The sequence below is a fragment of the Schistocerca piceifrons genome, chromosome 7, assembly GCF_021461385.2.
Source record: "Schistocerca piceifrons isolate TAMUIC-IGC-003096 chromosome 7, iqSchPice1.1, whole genome shotgun sequence".
Lineage (NCBI taxonomy): Eukaryota > Metazoa > Arthropoda > Insecta > Orthoptera > Acrididae > Schistocerca > Schistocerca piceifrons.
The window spans coordinates 419,638,353-419,659,202 of record NC_060144.1 but is presented as its reverse complement, the minus strand read 5'-3'; the positions used below and the strand labels follow the sequence as shown (position 1 = coordinate 419,659,202).

General features: G+C 38.6%; 1 protein-coding gene across 1 annotated transcript in view; it reads right to left on the bottom strand.

The window, feature by feature from the left end:
• The window catches only part of LOC124805177 (myrosinase 1-like), a 113,121-nt gene that overhangs the window by 62,925 nt on the left and 29,346 nt on the right, over positions 1–20,850 (bottom strand). Inside the window, exon 3 of the mRNA XM_047265664.1 lies at positions 14,785–14,918. Coding sequence (XP_047121620.1) covers positions 14,785–14,918 — 134 coding nt within the window. The remainder of the gene's footprint in view (positions 1–14,784; positions 14,919–20,850) is intronic.

The window sequence follows — 20,850 nt, the reverse complement described above, 5'->3', positions numbered from 1 at the left end:
TGAGTGCATTTAAAAGATAAACATGCAGACAGTGAACATAGTTATGCAGTGGCCAAGGAAAAAATGTCTTCAGACTATTGTATAAAAGTCTTATCTTAATTTCAGTGAGAGCGACTCTCTTTGCCTTCATTTCTTTCTTCTTTTCCCTCGATTGTTTGTTAAATGTACTATTTTCGCTCGATCGTTTGGTAAGTGTATTCTATGTGCTCCTGTGCGTATCTTACCTGGTAAACCACGCTCCAGTACTACTGAAATTGTTCCCTGATATCTTAACACGTGTATTATGCTGTCTCTTCTTCTTGGCGGTGTTCTCCACACCCTGCTTCCCTCTCCGATCCCGCAGAGAATTTTAGTCCTAATTTTATTAGCTCAATTAATTTTCAACATCTTCCTATAGCACCACTTCTCAAACGGTTCCATTTCTCGATTTTTCCACAGTCGGTGGCTCACGTTCCATTCAGTGCTGTGTTCCAAGTGTATACTCCCAATACATTTTCCTATAATCAAGGGATGTATTTGATTCTACTGATTTCCTTAGATAGTTGGTTTTTATGTCCTCCTTGTTCCGTGAGTCACCTGTTATTTTGCAGAATTCCTTAACTCTGTGTACCTCATGGTCCCCAGTTCTGATATTAAATTTATCGTAAATTTCATTTCCTTTACGTCTCATTAATTTCGTCTTCATAAGGTTTGTTCTCAACCAGCGTTGGGCGGTCCTTAGGCTGCTAATTCCATTTTACAGGCCCTGTAATGCTTCCTCACTTTTACTGATAGCAATATTACCAGCAAACCTTAACATTTCTATCCATTCAGCCTGAGCCGAACCCTACTTTCCCTCATTATTATCATGGCTTCTACAGTGTGAACATTGGACAGTAGAAGATAATGACTGCACCATTATATGCACCATCTTTAATCCGAATATTTCGTTGTTCATCTTCTACTCTAATTTCTCCCTTTCATTTGTTCCTCAAACTGTGCAGGGTAAGTCTTTCTACAGTTAACAATATTTATTTAATAAAAACTATAAAAGTTATAAATTTGTCGTTTGTGACAAATGAAAGAATAACCTTCACCAACTGCGACATAATCGCGTGTATAAACAGTGATCCAATACTATAAAATGCTTTTTTATTCCAGTCTATGATCACAAATGAATCGTCTAAAGAATTCATTTGTGATCATAGATTGGAATAAAAAATCATTGAAAGAATAACTCACAAAGTTAGCTCGCATATCTTTGCTGCAGGTAGAAGTTGTGTACAGACCGCTACAATTACTGTTGTAAAATGGCAACACGCGTAGAGGAGGAGCTGTATATTCTGTGGTATCACGAGGAAAAATTGCCATTTACTGTGCAGCGAAGTTTTAGAATAAAATGCGGAAGAGATGCATCTGGCAGGAGTATTGTTGCGTGGTACACGACGCTTAAACAGACCGGTAGTGTGTTGGACCTACCGCGAATTGGCCGGCCTTCAGTAAGTGAACGAAATGTCGGTCCGGTGCAGCAGGCGTTCGAAGCCCCTCCAAATCTACTTGACGCGCATGTCACAATTTAGACATTCCTAGACCACAGTGAAAGGAATTCTACACAACGGACTGCACCCGCATGCACAAAAGATCCAAATTAGACAAGCGTTACAACCCGGTGATAGAACTTGTCGAGCGGCTTTCGTGACGGTGATACTGACCCGAATCGACACGAACAGTGAGTACATTCAACTAATCTGTTTTTCAGATTAGGCTACTTTCCCCAAATCAGGTAAAATTAACCAAGACTATGTAAGGACATGTGGTTCGGAAAGTCTACATGTTGCTTTATGTCACGTTAGGGAGTCTCCTAAAAGGAGTGTGTGGTGCGATTTCTTACACAACAGAGTCATTTGACACTTCCTATTGGCCGAAAGATCAGTAATAGCTAACTATGCTACAACAATTTGCAGAACAGCAACAGAGAGACTTGCTGCCTGACGTGATTCTTCACCAAGATGGTGCACCACCACGCTGTATATTGCATATTGGAAATCTTACGAGTATTAATGAAACCTGCTGTAATGTAGATTGGGCTTAATGGCCCCACTGACTTGCCTGCAAGATTACCAGACGTAACGCATTGAGATTTCTTTTTGTTTAGGTGCTTAAAGAACAATGTTTACGTTACATAAGTACCTGATCTGGATGCATTAAAAGGAGGGATAACAAGTAATGTTGCTTGTGTTTCACAAGGAATGTTGTCAAACGTATGATGTGGAAGCGATATGGGATAGACACTCTTCGAGCAACAAACGGTGCACTTGTTGAAGGTAAATATCATCCTTAATTTATTTGGTGATTTATTCTTTCGTTTGTCATAAACCGCAAATTTATAAGTTCTTTAGCTTTTATAAAATAAATACTGGTAATTGTACAAATACTTCAGCCCCACCTTGTACATTATCTGTATTTCCCTACACCGTATACCCATAATCGTATTTTTCTGAGAATTTATAAGTCCTTGCAAACACTCTACTTGACCACACTACAATATACTATACTGTGGTATATATGCTAATGAAACAAAAATGATTGTAACATCTGCATCTGAAATTAGATAGATCATCATGACTGTAAAATTAAAATTTCATATGGCTAGGATAGTATCCCCAATAAGACATCAAAAAGTTGTGGTCCAAGGACACGGAATAGTCTTAGTCAAGTACGTAATACTTCATTGACTTATATCGTTTTTCCCGAAAAACCGTATGATGTCATTGACAGCTCTCTGTATAAAAAGGATGACTCTACAGTTAAGAAATTTACCGCGCAGTGCCGCTCCTTACGTCATTTTCTGGAATTCTTGAAAAGGCAATGTACTCGAGGGTTTTCGCTCACTTGCTACTTATTGGATACATAGCGCTTCACAATTTGGATTTGAAAATGTCCATTCTAGTGAGTCAGTAATTTATGCATTCGTAAGGTACATTTTAAACTATTTAAATGATAAAATATCTGTGACTTATCGAAGGCATTTGATTGTTTCAGCCATAATATTGTATGCAGAAGTCAAGTTTTTATGCAGTTAAGTAAATTCCTGGTTTAGTTCTTACTCCTGAAACCGCACATAGAAAGTTACCGTCGGCTATCCCAGCAATATATAAAGTGAAGCAACAGCATCTACATGAGGAGACGCTACAATTTGAGTTCCGCATGACCCAACTATTGGTCCGTTATTGTTCTTGCTGACGTTAATGATTTACCATTTTATTTGAATCAGGAGGCAGAATAAGTCCTGTTTGCCGATGTTACAAGCACTGTAATGAAGCAAAGCAAAGAATCATCAGCAGACAAAACAGTAAATGATGTTTTCGTTGAAGTTGCTGAATGGTTTTGCACAAATCACACTAAACTTCGAAGAAATGTAGTTCATCCAATCTTTACAAGCAAATATATCCCACATCCTATTAGCATCGTATCCTTACAAGAAATGATAAACACATTAGAAAATAGTAAAGTGTTAGGTATGCATGCTGATGAACACTTAACCTGGCAAAACCAAACGGTAGACATGCTACACTGTTTATATTCTGATAATTTTTCGACAACTGTAATTACCAACTTTGAGGATACAGATGTCAGTAAGATAACCTATTTTACTAGTTGTATGCGTTTATACCGTTTTTGTGCGACTGTAGTGCAAGTCTAAATAAAGCCATTCTCGACGTTCTACCACACATATAAGATTTTCGTGCACAGCACTTCCACTGAGACACTTTATATTTATGTCTCTATTTTGTGTAGACCTACTGCCGTCTCGTTACTTTGTTCTTATATTGCAATACGCACCGATACTTTGTGTTTATTGGTGGTAATGAGAGCTATAGCTCTCTGTATACTTTTATATTTTTTGAGTGACTTTTGTATAAGTTGTTATTTCGCGGTGGTACGGTGGTAGGTTATCGAGTGTGAGTACATTCATAAATTATATCTTTTTTGTGGTGTGTGGGGGGATTATTACATATCTATTGCGTATTTTATTAGTTTAAATAACATTTGGTTGCTAATGTTTATTTGGTCATTTATTCTGCATTTCTTTCTTCGGACATTTATAAACGAGGATGGCATTGACATATATCAAAAAGTGGCATTTGTCAACTTTAATGAAACAGTTGCGATGCTGCATACTTTGGATAGACCACTACGGAATTTGAACTACGGTATAAACAGTGTAAAAGAGTTTGTTAATATGGCAGCAGGCAGTCAGTAAGCCAGAACACGTCGCCAAGAAAACTCCAACTTTCCACAATGGACAGTGACATAAAAATATCCAGTTACAGTAACAATAAGTATCTTCTAGCCCAGTAAGACAACTACTTTATAATAAACGCAAACATAGAAGAGAAACACATATTGAATGTGCAAACAAACATTAGCAACCAGACTTATTAAAACAAGTAAAATATACAATAGATAAATACCAACCATCCAGACACAACAAAGATAGTATCACATAAGATAAGCGATGTACTCACCTTAGACCACCCGGCACTGTACCACAGTGAAGTAAAAATTTCTAAATACAGAAGTTAGGTCATATTAGGTAACTCTATATGTACATATAATCGTGTCAGTGCAAGTTCTGTGTAGCATACTATAACAACACATAGGTGTAGAATAACATTAAACAATACCATGAATGCTTTAATGGCGATACATTAATAGTGTCTATCATAAAAATTTAAAAAGTGAAAACTCTTCATGATGATAGCAAAACGTCTCATAAAAAAAAAAAATATTTTATTCCAGAGACGACTGAAGTATTTTAACCCATTAAGACCTAAATTTTTTCTGGAGGAAGGAACATTTTTCCTTATGTAGTAATGCTCTTACGAAATCCTTTAATGATTTTAGATGTAAGATCTACACAAAAATATGCACCCGTTTCCAAAATATACTTGGGTCCATTTCATGGACTAAAATAACGGATTATGAAATATTATGTATTGCAGTAAATAGTAGAATGATCATTCAATAATTACCATGCAAAATAACAATAAAAATATTTAATTTTACTGTGGAATATAGCGAACCAACCACGTCTGTGTATTCTGGTGGTCACGCTAAATTGACTTGCTGATTATCTTCATAGTGATGCCAAACAGCTGGCAGAACTTGTGCATGATAAAAAGGCTGAATGTTCAAAAATGGGTACTTTAGTTTTCCATTGGGAAAATATACTATTCCTCTTGTTGCAGCTAATACACAGAACACGTTAATGTACACTGTTGTAACCAGAGGGTCTGAAGGGGTTAAAATAAAGCAAAGCGCGTATCATCATAATGAGACATATTACCGTCATAAAGGGTTACCAAACGCATTTAACTTATGTAACTGATACTGAGGTAATAGAGGCGATAAAACAGAGAAGATGACATGTTTCACTTTAAGTGATTTGAGTATTTTCATGCATTAATGTATTATAGGAAAACGTTCTACGGGAACTTCTCTATTATGCAAAATGTATTCATTGGGGAGAAGAAAATAATTAAAACTAAGTGTGGATGTGGTACATCCCGTAGCTATGGTGCTGGAAATAAGCTTAGATGACTGCTGTGTATTAGGAGAAAGGTAAAATGATCGATGCGCAAAACTGCACACCAATATCATTAACATCGATTTGCTGCAGAGTTCTTGAACATATTTTCAGTTCGAAAATTATTCATTTCCTTGCGACAGAAATGTTTATGTTCACGAATAAGCAGGCAATCGGTTTGCCCTCGCTCTGCTTGAATGTTCAACGGGAAAAGAAATTACAAATAGTGGTTCAGAGTGAACCCTCCACCAGGGACCACACAATGGCTTACAATGTGTGTATATAGCTGTATGTGTAGATGTCGATGCAGATATCTCTTCAAGCAGCTGGAAATATTAACCACAGCCTAACAGTGCCTTGAGAATAATAGAGATATTCACCAGCACAATACTAGAAGGAAAAATAGTTTCCCTTCACTTTAAGGAGTCTACCTTTGGCACAGGAAAGATGAAATATGCAGCTACAAAACTCTTCGTTAGTCCATCCACGGAAATAAACAGTCTGACAGATAGCAGAAGGGTTTCTAATAGTAGATTAAAGATGCTCCTTCTTGACAGCTCGTTCTGCCTGAGAGAGGAATTCTTCAGCAGCTATAATTTGTCGTTAATTGCGGATATTCAACAAGTGCCCATGTAAATATTAATATTTTTTATTCTTTGTAAGTAATTGTCGTACACTTGTTCTGTTGACATATTACATATGATAACGTTTATCATGAATTTGAACTGTGGAAAAACTAACTAACTTTATTCTTCCACAAACTACTCTATTAAAATCTAGCCCTTACTCGTTCTACATCATACTGAGAGGTTCCAAATATGAGCCACGGGATATGTAAGTAACTACTAACCAAGTAGCGTAGACTAGGGGTATATTTTGTTAATAATATTCTTTCTTCAGTGAAAACATTTTTGTTTTCTTATTAGTATCCAGCGAATTTCAGACTTACAACTCATTTTGAAGAACTCTGTAGACTCAATGGACGATAAACCAGCCATTGTTCTTCACGTAACAAGAAAAGCATATGAGGCAGGCTTACTGATAAGCAGCTAGAGAAGTGAAAGAAATAAATTACTGGGAAACATTACTTGCATTTTACCACAGAACATTCGTCCTCTACACTGGCGATATCTTTTACAGTTATGATTACATTTTAAACGATATGACATATTGATGGCAGTACTACGTATTTAATGTTCATGAGATGGAGTATTATATGTTATAATATTTTTGTTTAGCTAGATTGACGAAATAGAATACTTACAGGAGAGACAACCGCTTTTCATTTAAATTCTCAAGTTGTAACCTCGAGATTTGTAATGATTATAAACAGACATAGTGACTCAAAACACTCATTACAGTTTAGTGCTCATATTTCTAAGTGTGTAATTTATACTTGTTGAAGCTGTGACTTAGTAATAACATCATATTATTTCAGTAATGCATTTCAATGGAATAAATCAACATTCTGCAACATGACAGTGACTGAAATATGACGGCTGTGGGAAGGAGGGAGTGTGGTTGAACAGAGAGATAAAGAATCAGAGACAGAGAGAGGGGGAGAGAAGTTTCTGGAAAGAGATGATGATGAGAGGACCTTTATGAATATTGAGTCTGTACTTCAAGAACATTGCTATATCGAAAACTTGAGTACACAATATTGATATTCCACAGTAATATGTATTTAATAGTTATTTAAGACTTAGCATATGGGTTTTCTTTGATCAGTCTTTGTACAGGCATGAACTCTCACTGATGTTGTGTGAACTATCTGTTTACAGCTGTCTGCCAATGACCTAGAGAGTTGATACCCAATTCGAAACGAACTATTAAATTAATATTTTTGTTGAGCATCTATACTGTGTATTCAAGTTTTTCATATAAGAGGGTGTATTTATATTTAAAATAGGGATAAGATATTTGTAATGGTAATATGGTTCAAATGGCTCTGAGAACTATGGGACTTAACTTCTGAGGTCATCAGTCCCCTAGAACTTAGAACTACTTAAACCTAACTAACCTAAGGACATCACACACATCCATAACCGAGACAGGATTCGAACCTGCGAGCGTAGCGGTCGCGCGGTTCCAGACTGTGGCGCCTAGAACCGCTCGGCCACCCCGGCCGGCTGTAATCGTAATATCTTTGAGGCTCTTGTACGAAAGAGACATTAATTAATGAGTACAAAAAGTAATATATTATGCTCGTTATCTATTTGTTCATTGAGAACATCTAGCAAAAATTTGTTGTCTGTATATTTCTAGCACACGTAATGTGTTGACTTTAATGCCTGTGATTTATCTATGGCTTATTGTGAATTTTTGATTTATGTCTCGGTGAATGTATTTTCTCTCCTAAAGGTGAGTTACCATTCCTGATGTACAATGAATACTGAAACGTAAAACTTACTTCTGTTCATTACATCATATGGCAAATTATGTGCCCATACTACTTACATAAATACTGGGACAGCTGTTTATGTTGGTCAAGTTTGTTGCCACTGTGAGGAAGGACATGCTTTATTCTACTGCTTGTGTAGTAACACATTTTGATACCACTTTTTGTTTTGGATTAACTGGCAATTTTATAAATGTCTATTCCAATCTAAGACACACTGAAATGTTGTATAGTTGTTGTGCTTCTTGGTAAAAAGTTGTAGTTTCAGTTTTGTTTCCTATTTTTCTCATGTAATCAAGGAGGAAATCGATTGTGGATGGTCACTATACATTGTTCATGGCGATTTATTTGAATAACGCAATTTCATCACCAAAATCAAGTAGCGCATTCGGACGTTCATACTCTTATTAACTGTCTGTATCGTGCTAGATTTTATGTAATGGGATCTGTTGTGGACAGCTATATCTGTAGTTTATTTTCTGTAGGTGGTCAAGGTGTGTCTGTTGCTCTTTGCCGGCCGGTGTGGCAGAGTGGTTCTAGGCGCTACAGCCTGGAACCGCGCAACCGATACGGTCGCAGGTTCGAATCCTGCCTCAGACATGGATGTGTGTGATGTCCTTAGGTTAGTTAGGTTTAAGTAGTTCTATGTCTTAGGGGACTGATGACCTCAGATGTTAATTCTCATAGTGCTCAGAGCCATTTGATCCATTTGTTGTTCTGTATGCAAACTGTTAGGTCTAAAACAATTTATGTCTCGTCTACCTCATGATCACTGATGACTTTGATAATAGGATGGAATTGGCTGTAGATATTACATAATTTCCCTACTTCAGTATTAGTAGCCTAGAAAAGTCTGACAATGTTATCTATAAGCCTGTAAAAGTAAATGATTTTACTAAGTAATGCATGATTTGAAAAAAATCTAGTGTTTAAAATGATCGAAATAAATATCTGCTAACAAGACAGACAAATTTTATTCCAAGGCTAACGCATCTTGCTGACCATAAAATTTGTTGTTAAGCTCAAAATCATAATTATGTTTCAACCCAAGTTCTAGAAGGTCTGTACTGAGCGGGGTGGCGCAGTGGTTAGCACACTGGATCCGCATTCTGGAGGACGACGGTTCAAACCCGTCTCCAGCATATCCTGATTTAGATTTTCCGTGATTTCCCCAAATAGTTCCAGGCCAATGCTGGGATGGTTCCTTTGAAAGGGCACGCCATATTTCCTTCCCAATCCTTCCCTAATCTGAGCTTGTGCTCCGTCTCTAATGACCTCGTTCGTTGACGAGACGTTAAATTCTAGTTTCCTCCTCCTCCTCTAGAATGTCTGTAAGTTCCATAATTTCTGTTCTGGTAGTTCTGTAAAATTTCTAAGGCTTTTGTTAATAATCTCTAATGTTCACTTTATTGGGACACCTCATTACAGATTTACAATACCCAAAAACGCTAGTTCAGCTTCACTGGGTACCTGCCAGTCTGTTATCTCGATATAGCTGATGTTTACGACCGTGCGTTATATGGAAATAAAGGCCTTTTTAGAATTTGCTACGTTTATAATGTAGATATCTCCTTCAGGCACTTTGATTTGGGTTCTTAAAAGAGTGCTTGTGGATTTTTCATCATTATGTTATTAGTTTCTTGAATTGTGGAGAGGAAATTGGTGTTATTCATTGTTTCTTTGATCTATCTCTCAAAATATTGTGCAGGATCTCTCTGAATTTCATTGATGTTGTTTTGGGCAAAAAACTCTTCTTGTTTTACGCTTCGCCATCTACTTTTACTATAATAGTGGCATTGCCTTCATCACCTTTAAGAGCTATAGATTTTTCTTTCAATTTTTAACTTACAATACTTGCTAGTTTTCTCTCATTATGTGTTGGTTCCTCAAGTGATTTTTTAAGGACACGTAGACTTTGTACGTCAATACAACCTGTTCTGTGAGGTCTTTTACACCAAATCTTGCATCTTTTAAGATGTTACGGATCAAATGTCGATTGGTATAACTTTTACCTGATACTAGGAATGAGGCCTTTCTCAAACAACTAGGTTTCATCCATTTTCTTCTTGTGTTGATAACAGGAGGCTGAAACACACATTCAGCAGCTTATTAACGCTAAGTGAACAAACAGCACATATAAAAGATTTCTTTCCATATTTAGTAATGACTGTCGAATAGAACAGCCTCACAAGATACAGCGAATACTGTTACCTTATTCTTGTCTCAAATAAAAATAAACCCTCTCATCTCCATCTCATAGAAACTCCTTCTGCCTTCTCTCCCCTAATTTCTCTCTCAATCTCTTTCTCATCCTCTCTCTGATCAGTCACACTTCCTTTCTCCCACTACCACCACACTGCAGTCACTGTCACATTTTAGTAGGCTTTTTCATTCCATTTGAATGCAAAACTAGTGTAATACTATGTTATTCCCAAGTTACACTCACAACAACTCAAAATTACGCACTTAGCGATGTTGTTGTTATCGTGGTCTTCAGTCCTGAGACTGGTTTGATGCAGCTCTCCATGCTACTCTATCCTGTGCAAGCTTCTTCATCTCCCAGTAACTACTGCAACCTACATCCTTCTGAATCTGCTTGGTGTATTCATCTCTTGGTCTCCCTCTACGATTTTTACCCTCCACGCTGCCCTCCAATACTAAATTGGTGATCCCTTGATGCCTCAGAACATGTCCTACCAACCGATCCCTTCTTCTAGTCAAGTTTTGCCACAAATTTCTCTTCTCCCCTATCCTATTCAATACTTCCTCATTAGTTATGTGATCTACCCATGCAATCTTCAGCATTCTTCTGTAGCACCACATTTCAAAAGCTTCTATTCTCTTCTTGTCCAAACTATTTATCGTCCATGTTTCACTTCCGTACATGGCTACACTCCATACACATACTTTCAGAAACGACTTCCTGAAACTTAAATCTATACTCGATGTTAACAAATTTTTCTTCCTTAGAAACGCTTTCCTTGCCATTGCCAGTCTACATTTTATCTCTTCTCTACTTCAACCATCATCAGTTATTTTGCTCCCCAAATAGCAAAACTCCTTTACTACTTTAAGTGTCTCATTTCCTAATCTAATTCCCTCGGCATCACCCGACGTAATTCGACTACATTCCATTATCCTCGTTTTCCTTTTGTTGATGTTCATCTTACATCCTCCTTTCAAGACACTATCCATTCCGTTCAACTGCTCTTCCAAGTCTTTTGCTGTCTCTGACAGAATTACAATGTCATCGGCAAACCTCAAAGTTTTTATTTCTTTCCATGGATTTTAATACCTACTCCAAATTTTTCTTTTGTTTCCTTCACTGCTTGCTCAAAATACAGATTGAATAACATCGGGGAGAGGCTACAACTCCGTCTCACTCCCTTCCCAACCACAGCTTCCGTTTCGTGTCCCTCGACTCTTATAACTGCCATCTGGTTTCAGTACAAATTGTAAAAAGCCTTTCGCTCTCTGTATTTTACCCCTGCCACCTTCAGAATTTGAAAGAGGGTATTCCACTCAACATTGTCAAAAGCTTTCTCTAAGTCTACAAATGCTAGAAACGTAGGTTTGCCTTTCCTTAATCTAGCTTCCTAGATAAGTCGTAGGGTCAGCATCGCCTCACGTGTTCCAATATTTCTACGGAATCCAAACTGATCTTCCCGGAGGTCAGCTTCTACTAGGTTTTCCATTCGTCTGTAAGGAATTCGCGTTAGTATTTTGCAGCTGTGACTTATTAAACTGATAGTTCGGTAATTTTCGTATCTGTCAACCCTGCTTTCTTTGGGATTGGAATTAGTATATTCTACTTGAATTCTGAGGGTATTTCGCCTGTCTCATATATCTTGCTCGCCAGATGGTAGAGTTTTATCAGGACTGGCTCTCCCAAGGCCGTCAGTAGTTGCAATGGAATGTTGTCTTCTCCTGGGGCCTTGTTTCGGCTCAAGTCTCTTAGTGCTCTGTCAAACTCTTCACGCAGTATCGTATCTCCCATTTCATCTTCTTCTACATCCTCTTCCATTTCCATAATATTGTCCTCAAGTACATCGCCGTTGTATAGACCCTCCATATACTCCTTCCACCTTTCTGCTTTCCCTTCTTTGCTTAGAACCGGGTTTCCATCTGAGCTCTTGATATTCATACAAGTGGTTCTCTTTTCTCCAAAGGTCTCTTTAGTTTTCCTGTAAGCAGTATCTATCTTACCCCTGGTGAGACAAGACCCTATATCCTTACATTTGTCCTCTAGCCGTCCCTGCTTAGCCATTTTGCACTTGCTGTCGATCTCATTTTTGAGTCATTTGAATTCCTTTTTGCCGGCTTCATTTACAGTATTTTTATAATTTCTCCTTTCATCAATTAAGTTCAATATTTCTTCTGCTATCCACGTATTTCTAGCAGCCGTCGTCTTTTTACCTACTTTATCCCCTGCTGCCTTCAATACTTCATCCCTCAAAGCTACCCATTCTTCTTCTACTGTATTTCTTTCTCCCATTCCTGTCAAATGTTCCCTTATGCTCTTCTTGAAACTCTGTAAAACCTCTGGTTCTTTCAGTTTATCCAGGTCCCATCACCTTAAATTGCCACCTTTTTGCAATTTCTTCCGTTTTCATCTACAGTTCATAACCAATAGATTGTGGTCAGAGTCCACATCTGCCCCTGTAAATGTCTTACAATTTAAAACCTGGTTCCTAAATCTCGGTCTTACCATTATATAATCTATCTGAAACCTGTCAGTATCTCCAGGTTTCTTTCATGTATACAACCTTCTTTTATTATTCTTGAACTAAGTGTTAGCTATGATTAAGTTGTGCTCTGTGCAAAATTCTACCAGGCGGCTTCCTCTTTCATTTCTTCCCCCCAATCCATATTCATCTACTGCGTTTCTTCCTCTCCCTTTTCCTACTACCGAATTCCAGTTACCCATGACTATTAAATTTACGTCTCCCTTCACTATCTGAATATTTTCTTTTATTTCGTCATACATTTCTTCAATTTCTTCGTCATCTGCAGAGCTACTTGGCATATAAACTTGCACTACTGTGGTAGATGTGGGCTTCGTGTCTATCTTGGCCACAATAATGCGTTCACTATGCTGTTTGTAGTAGCTTACCTGCACTCCTATTTTTTTAATCATTATTAAACCTACTCCTGCATTACCTCCATTTGATATTGTATTTATAACCCTGTATTCGCCTGACCAAAAGTCTTGTTCCTCCCGCCATCGAACTTCACTAATTCATACTATATCTAACTTTAACCTATCCATTTCGCTTTTTAAATTTTCTACCTACCTGCCCGATTAAGGGATCTGACATTCCACGCTCCGATCAGCTAACGCCAGTTTTCTTTCTCCTGATAATGATGTCCTCTTGAGTAGTCCTCGCCCGGAGATCCGAATGGGGGACTATTTTATCTGCGGAATATTTTACCCAACAGAACGCCATCATCATTTAACCATACAGTAAAGCTGCATGCCCACGGGAAAAATTACGGCCGTAGTTTCCCCTTGCTTTCAGCCGTTCGCAGTACCAGCACAGCAAGGCCGTTTTGGTTAGAGTTACAAGGCGAAATCAGTCAATCATCCAGACTTTCTTGCCTCTCAACGGATGCCCCTCCGTTGTGGTTGCACCGGCGGTACGGCTATCTGTATCGCTTAGGCACGCAAGCCTCCCCACCAACGGCAAGGTCCAGGGGTCATTGGGGGGGGGGGGGGAGGCTTAGCGATGTAAGCAATAAAAATATATTGGGTATTTTTAGTTGCTCTTCTTGTTCACAAGCAACTCAACGGCAGTGGTATTCTTTGGGATAAGAAGATGCCTATAGGTCTAAAATCAAAGATATACCACACAATGGTGATCAACAGTAAAACTATTCATTAACTATCTGGAGTGGCTACAATCAAAGAAATGATGCAAAAATGGAAACTTTTGTGGTAACGATACATCATTCGGGCAGCCCCTACTTCAGATATCAGCTCAGCTTATCATCTCAATGTCAAAGGCTAGGGACAATGTGGAAGCTCTAAATTATGGTGATACGCCCTATAAAAGAAAACAGGAATAATACGACATTTTATATTACAACATATCCACTTAGGTTAAATCAGTGCCATTTGAGTCATGCAGTACTGTCAAAAAAGTGCTAAATCCTTCAGAATGTAAGTGTAGCTATAAAGGTTTTTCACCGATGTGGAAAACAAATGTTATGAGGTAAGGTGCACGTAATATTTTACAATATTTTATTTCTATCATTTCTCTAGCATTTCGCTCATTACTATTGCCTCAGTTTTCTTCATACAAAGAAGCAACTGTATCGTTCTGTTACTGTTCGGCAAAGAACTCAAGCAGAAGTATCGTTAATTATGACTACAGAGTTGTAGAAAATGGAGATATAGCTTCTAAACGCTTTGGACAGTAGTTATAAAATAAAAATATTGCGATTGAGGATGGAATATTATTACCAAACTAAATCGTAAACCCAGAAGATACAGTCAAGGATAGCCTTCGACTTTATACGTAACAAGTAACGCATAGCTAAAATAACGGAAAGAGACAGTGTTTATGAGCTGATATTATGCTACGCTGTAATGTCACAGAAACTGTTGAAACCATTCCTCTTTTCTCTGACATAAATTTTTAAATTGTAGCAGCAATTGAGTGTCACATATATGCTGTCTCAGTAACTTTTATTTTGTAATGTCCATTAAGTATAAAACACATCCGTGGCCGTTTCTGACACCATAGCAAAGCGCCGTTTCTGAAAGGCGTATTGCTGTCATTTCCAAAGGTTTCAGAAGGAGATGTGCTGGACTTACCCCGATACCTTTAAGAGCCTCGACGTCTTCTGCATACTTGTGGTACGAGTCACAAGCTACGTCACCATTAGCACCGTTGTTCGTGTATTCCGGATGCTCGTGGAACATGTGGTCCCAAATGTTTTCACCTTTACCTGTAATGAGTTGAAGACAGTGATTAGACTGAAAGACGTAACGACGTATGCACATATCAGGCAATACAAAAAATAGGTGGGGTGATCGACACTCAGGGAAAGTATTATTTGCTATTTGTATTTTCATCGATACAAATTAGAGCACTCTATTTATAGTGCTATTTAACATTTTAGTATCATTTCTTTACACTACATATTTAATTTTCGAAAGTTGTGAGACAGGGGAAAGACTGTCACCAGGCTTCCATGTTAGCCTGAATCCGTTTAATCCTCCTCTGGGCTTTAGTGCGAAAGAACGCCTGCTTGCGCAAGGTAAGAATATACCTGTGCTATGCCGGTCAACATAGAGGACAAACACGTATTTCACCAACAAAAATTTCGGAGATTCGTCTGGGAGTTTCCTGAGTATTTTGTTGTAACAGATTTACTGTTTTCGAAAACAGGTTTCAGAGTAATTGTGTTTGTTCGATTTCTTACGCCAGCTTATTTTTGTTCCTACATTGCCCAGAAAATATCTCCAGAACGACGCGAATGTCAACGGACTGCGCTGTGTGTCTTGTTTGACAAAATACGTGTTCCATTTACTCTCGATACTTGTTATCTCGTTCTTGATCTTTGCCCTGAATCTCGCGTTTGGTATTGCTCAGTTTTGTCTCGGATTTTTCTTTCCAGCAGTGTTAGTTATGCGTTGACTGTGATATGGAGTAGTATCGACAAGTTTATAATAAATAGTTGGTAGACATGTGCGTCGGGTTCGCTGAATGCAGTAGAAGAGATGCACAAAGACGTCAGGCGGTTGCGAAGGGACGACTATCACTAAGTGTGTGTGTTTGATACTTAGGTATTTGTGAGTAAGGCACTTAAAGAGATTCAGTTGTTGCCTTCATGTCCCTCAGGTTTCGTAAAAATGACAGTCTTGAATAAAATATGAGACTCAGAAACCTCATTAAGTCTTGAAAATGTACATTCGTGTCTCTCATTTACAACGCAGGTAATTTAGCAATTTCGAGGAAAACCATTAAACACACACACACACATATATATACAGGGTGTTACAAAAAGGTACGGCCAAACTTTCAGGAAACATTCCTCACACACAAAGAAAGAAAATATGTTATGTGGACATGTGTCCGGAAACTCTTACTTTTCATGTTAGAGCTCATTTTATTACTTCTCTTCAAATCACATTAATCATGGAATGGAAACTCACAGCAACAGAACGTACCAGCGTGACTTCAAACACTTTGTTACAAGAAATGTTGAAAATGTCCTCCGTTAGCGAGGATACATGCATCCACCCTCCGTCGCATGGAATCCCTGATGCGCTGATGCAGCCCTGAAGAATGGCGTATTGTATCACAGCCGTCCACAATACGATCACGAAGAGTCTCTACATTTGGTACCGGCGTTGCGTAGGCAAGAACTTTCAAATGCCCCCATAAATGAAAGTCAAGAGGGTTGAGGTCAGGAGAGCGTGGAGGCCATGGAATTGGTCCACCTCTACCAATCCATCGGTCACCGAATCTTTTGTTGAGAAGCGTACGAACACTTCAACTGAAATGTGCAGGAGTTCCATCGTGCATGAACCACATGTTGTGTCGTACATGTTCTAGCAGCACAGGTAGAGTATCCCGTATGAAATCATGGCGGTGAATCGAGGAACTAGAGTACACACTGACGAAACTAAAATGAGCTCTAACATGGAAATTAAGCGTTTCCGGACACATGTCCACATAACATGTTTTCTTTATTTATGTGTGAGGAATGTTTCCTGAAAGTTTGGCCGTACCTTTTTGTGACACCCTGTATATATATGCTTATCTAAAAGAACTGAAAACTAATTTCTGTAGCCCACTTCAGCCTCTTAACTGTGCGTTGTACTCACGACTGGTTGTTACAGGGTTAGAGGAGGAACAAGAAAACACAAAATCGTTAACAAATATGGATCATTCAAGAGGACACTTTACTGTGTAATTTGTACCGGTAGAGGCTATGGCACACAGTGTAATACTTAAAACAGTTGCCTACGGAACACCGCACTCTTACTCAAAACGATTAAATGGCACTGAACAGTCTAAATATTTAAAAAAAAAACGTTTTGATGAGAAGGTGCGAATACAGCCGTGCTAGGAAGCCCTATTGATGGAGTTTTTGTTGAATATTGTGTCTCCAGGCTTTATTTATTTAGAAAAATATCGATATACTGTGCCGCCAAAGTAAGAAAGCCTGCTCTGCAACAGCGTTGAGCAGTCATATGTTCCACAATTGATCGAAAACTCGTGAAGCCCTTCTGAGAACGGTTTGATAACTTTCTTGAAAGACATCATATTTCGGCCACCGACTGTTAAACTTTTCATTTCCACTATTGCAATTTCGGCCTTATGCCATTATCAAGTGCAGAAGTTTTGGCTTTAAGCCATGTCTATACAAGCTCGTGTAAGAGCTGCCTGATCACTGGTGTCCAGACCAGATGGCGAATGATAATTCGGACCAGGGTCTTTCCTCTGCAACTGAGGTTAAAGCGATGCGTCTGCAGATACTTGGACCCGTTCAGTCGTATCCTAGTTTGGGGATATGTACCAAAATTGCTTCCACTCACGAGATGAGATGCTGAACTCTCTGCCTCACCGAATTAAAACATTCTAAGAGAACTTCCTTTCCGTTTGCGATAGCCGTAGCCTGTTGCATTGATCTCGGGTGTGGATGGGCACAACATGCATGCCTGACAAGAATTTTAGGAATTTTTAGGTTTGAGGTCGAATCTATTCCTCTCTATATTCACACTTCCGCAGCGGAATGCTATAACCTGGCTGTCAGTTGCAGTGGCCATTGCGAAATGCTCTACCAATGTCTGGACCATGTCTCTAGAAGTTGTTTGGAGCCTCCTACTTCAGCACTGCAGTATTTACTAGATATAATCTTCATGGATTGCCATACTTCTGTAAAACGACTGGACACGTTAATAATAATACAAAAACACTTTCTATGATCTACTTGCTCTACTTGAATGTGTGTCGAAGTTTGGTTTTCATTACCCGATATGCTGCGAGCTTCTTCGATGTTGCCCATTACTTAAAACGATGCAGAGCTGCTTGCCTGACCCAGATTGCTGACTGACACTTATCTTACGGCAAAGGCACAAGCTGCTTGCTAACATTATCTACGAAGTTCGGCGTGTATATATCAATGGCATAGTGGGTCATACTTGTGGTGTGGTCGAACGGTTCAGGGACGCTGCCTTGGTGTTATAAAACAAGGTTCTGGATGTACAGGGTCAAGTTTGCTCTGCTGATAACCCAACTTAGTGGCTTGCCTTCGGGGCTTCTCCACCTGGCAGATAGATCCAGATTGGTGTCACTGGACTGAAGCTCACCAGTAATTTCCACTGAATAGAATCTGCGAGGATTGGACTGCGAAAGAGAAGTGACTGTCCGAGGATGCTGAAGTGCGTTTATGGTTGCTTTTGTAGAGGATGCAAAGTTCTTGCGATATCATCAAACTTTCAAAAACACGACCCCTGTTGCCAGTCGAGTGTGAGACCTGTAACATATGTACGCTTTCGTGTTCCAGTAGAATAGATGCTCGGGGGAAGGCCTTTGGCAACATAGTTATCTATCGCTTCTTTGGTGGTGAGAATACAGAGACTGCAATAATCCTTTGTCTACCATAAATTTCAACTGTAGCTTCTTGCAGGCCAGTAGCCAGGCATGTCAGAGAGGAATGGTGTGATTTGCAAACACAGCGACCTATTTTTGACCCTTGCACCAGTCAGGTAACGCAGTGTAGCAACTTCACTTCCACCCTCTCCTAGGTGGAGATCCGTGGCAATTGAGATGCGAAACGGTTGCCTCAGGAACACTCCAAACTGTAACAAATACTCCATATTTCAAATATCTCTGAAGAGATTAGGACCGTCCCGTGGAATGAGATCTACAAGCTAAGATGGTTTACTACCTGTTCGCTTCTGTGTTTGACACTTCCCTTATGCATTGTCTTTGGGGGGAAATTTTGGAGGAACTCCAATGACATTAGCCATTCCTGTATACTGGAGTTCAACAGTTGCAGTACCGGAAGCTCTACAATGGAGCACCCATGCTCTTTCCTGAGTCCCTAGGGAGAGCTATAGGTTTTGTTGCAACAGAGATTTTGGAGTTCCACTTCCAAATGCAGGTGTTAGAACTGTCAGAATGTATCTTTGTGTCGTGACATTGGCTTTCTGAACTGACTTTCTGAGAGCATGAAATGTTTATGGTTTACCAAACAAGAAAATACAGATTATTAAAGAATTAGAGGAGAATAGCGATTGTAACAGAAACGAAAAAACAAATTCTAAGGAACACAATATATAGGAGACTACAACTTGACTCATAGTGGAGTTAGTAAACAACAAAGAGCAACTAGTGTAGTTCCATTAACTTTTGATAAGAAGTGGGCTAATAACACAGAATTCACACTTTTGTAAATGACAGAATACAACATCTTGAAAATACACGGCAGTCACTTGATCTTAATTGGAAAATATGCCCCCGAAGAGGGCGAAAAGGAAGACAGTTAAAGAGATTATGAAGAACAAAATACATAAATAGAAGATCTGGATGCCCAGTTGGTAAAATCACAATGAAAGATGTTAAAGGTACATTTGGTGAAGATACATTGAACGATATTGGAGAGAAGCTGAGAAAGTTTCAAGAATTTAACAAACTCTTGACAACAAGTATGTTCTTTGTAAATATTGACATAAGTAAGTTCATTTGGTGCAGAAAACGACGTAGATCGTTAATTGCTTATGTCATTACGAATAAAAAGTTGTCATCACAAGTGAAAGATTTAAGAGTCAACAGGGAAGTGGTGTATCATTGTATCAGTGTTTGCTAATACCTAAACAGAGACTCCCGAAAAGTTGGAATATAATGAAAAACATGAAGAGCGAACCCAAAAACCTCAAATCTCACACACACACACACACACACACACACACACACACACACACACACACAATAAATGTTTAAAATGAAACTATTACAAGAACTGAGTATAAAAATTACACGAAACAAGATTATATGCTTACCTACAAAAACAAGAAATAAACCAGGTTATTAATGAGGAACAGAAAAACGCTATACAAGCTGCAAGAACTACAGCCAATGAAATGTGAGGTAAAAAAAGAAATCAGTGAAAGGAAAGAGGACTAACGTGGCTCCACTACAACAAGTGAGTGATGCAAGAGAGATATATAGTGTTAAACGAAATAAACGGAAAAATATTTGAAGGGAAGTTCACCAAGAGACTTGGAATAAAAATATAAGCACCGTTGAAGATGATACACATGGGTGACAGGTGATGGCACATCAAGTGTTGAAGTATCTAGATAGTGGAGAAAGAGATGTAGCAAATATTAACATGTCCTAAGATGAAAAAGGGTACAACATTACAGACATTTAAGGTCTAATACTTTAATGAAAACAGAGGAAGAAGACGAAGAGCCTATTTGTGGACAAACAGATTAATTAAATGCAGAAGAACTAGAATTTTTTGAGTGTTGGGCGTCATAAGGGTCCCTTTTTGTGCAGCGACCGTGGAATATAAAATTATAAAGAATGTAGCAACCTGTCACGGAAACATAGTTTCTCTTGCTGCAAATTGATTTCAACTGATATCAGTTATCATCGGTGCATTTTTCTAACCTATACATGCAGTAAGTAGAAGTACTGTCCTTGGAAGATTTTATCATGAAGTGATACATCATAGGTGAAGTGCAAATGTCAGGTGTGAAAGGATAGGGAAATAAGTGTTGACCTATGGTGTGTCTCTTCATCTGTCAATGACAGTACTTCTACTTATGGCATGTATCGATTAGAAAAATGCACCGATGATGACTGAAATCAGTGGAAATCGATTTGCAAAAAGATAAATAAACTATGTTTCCACGACT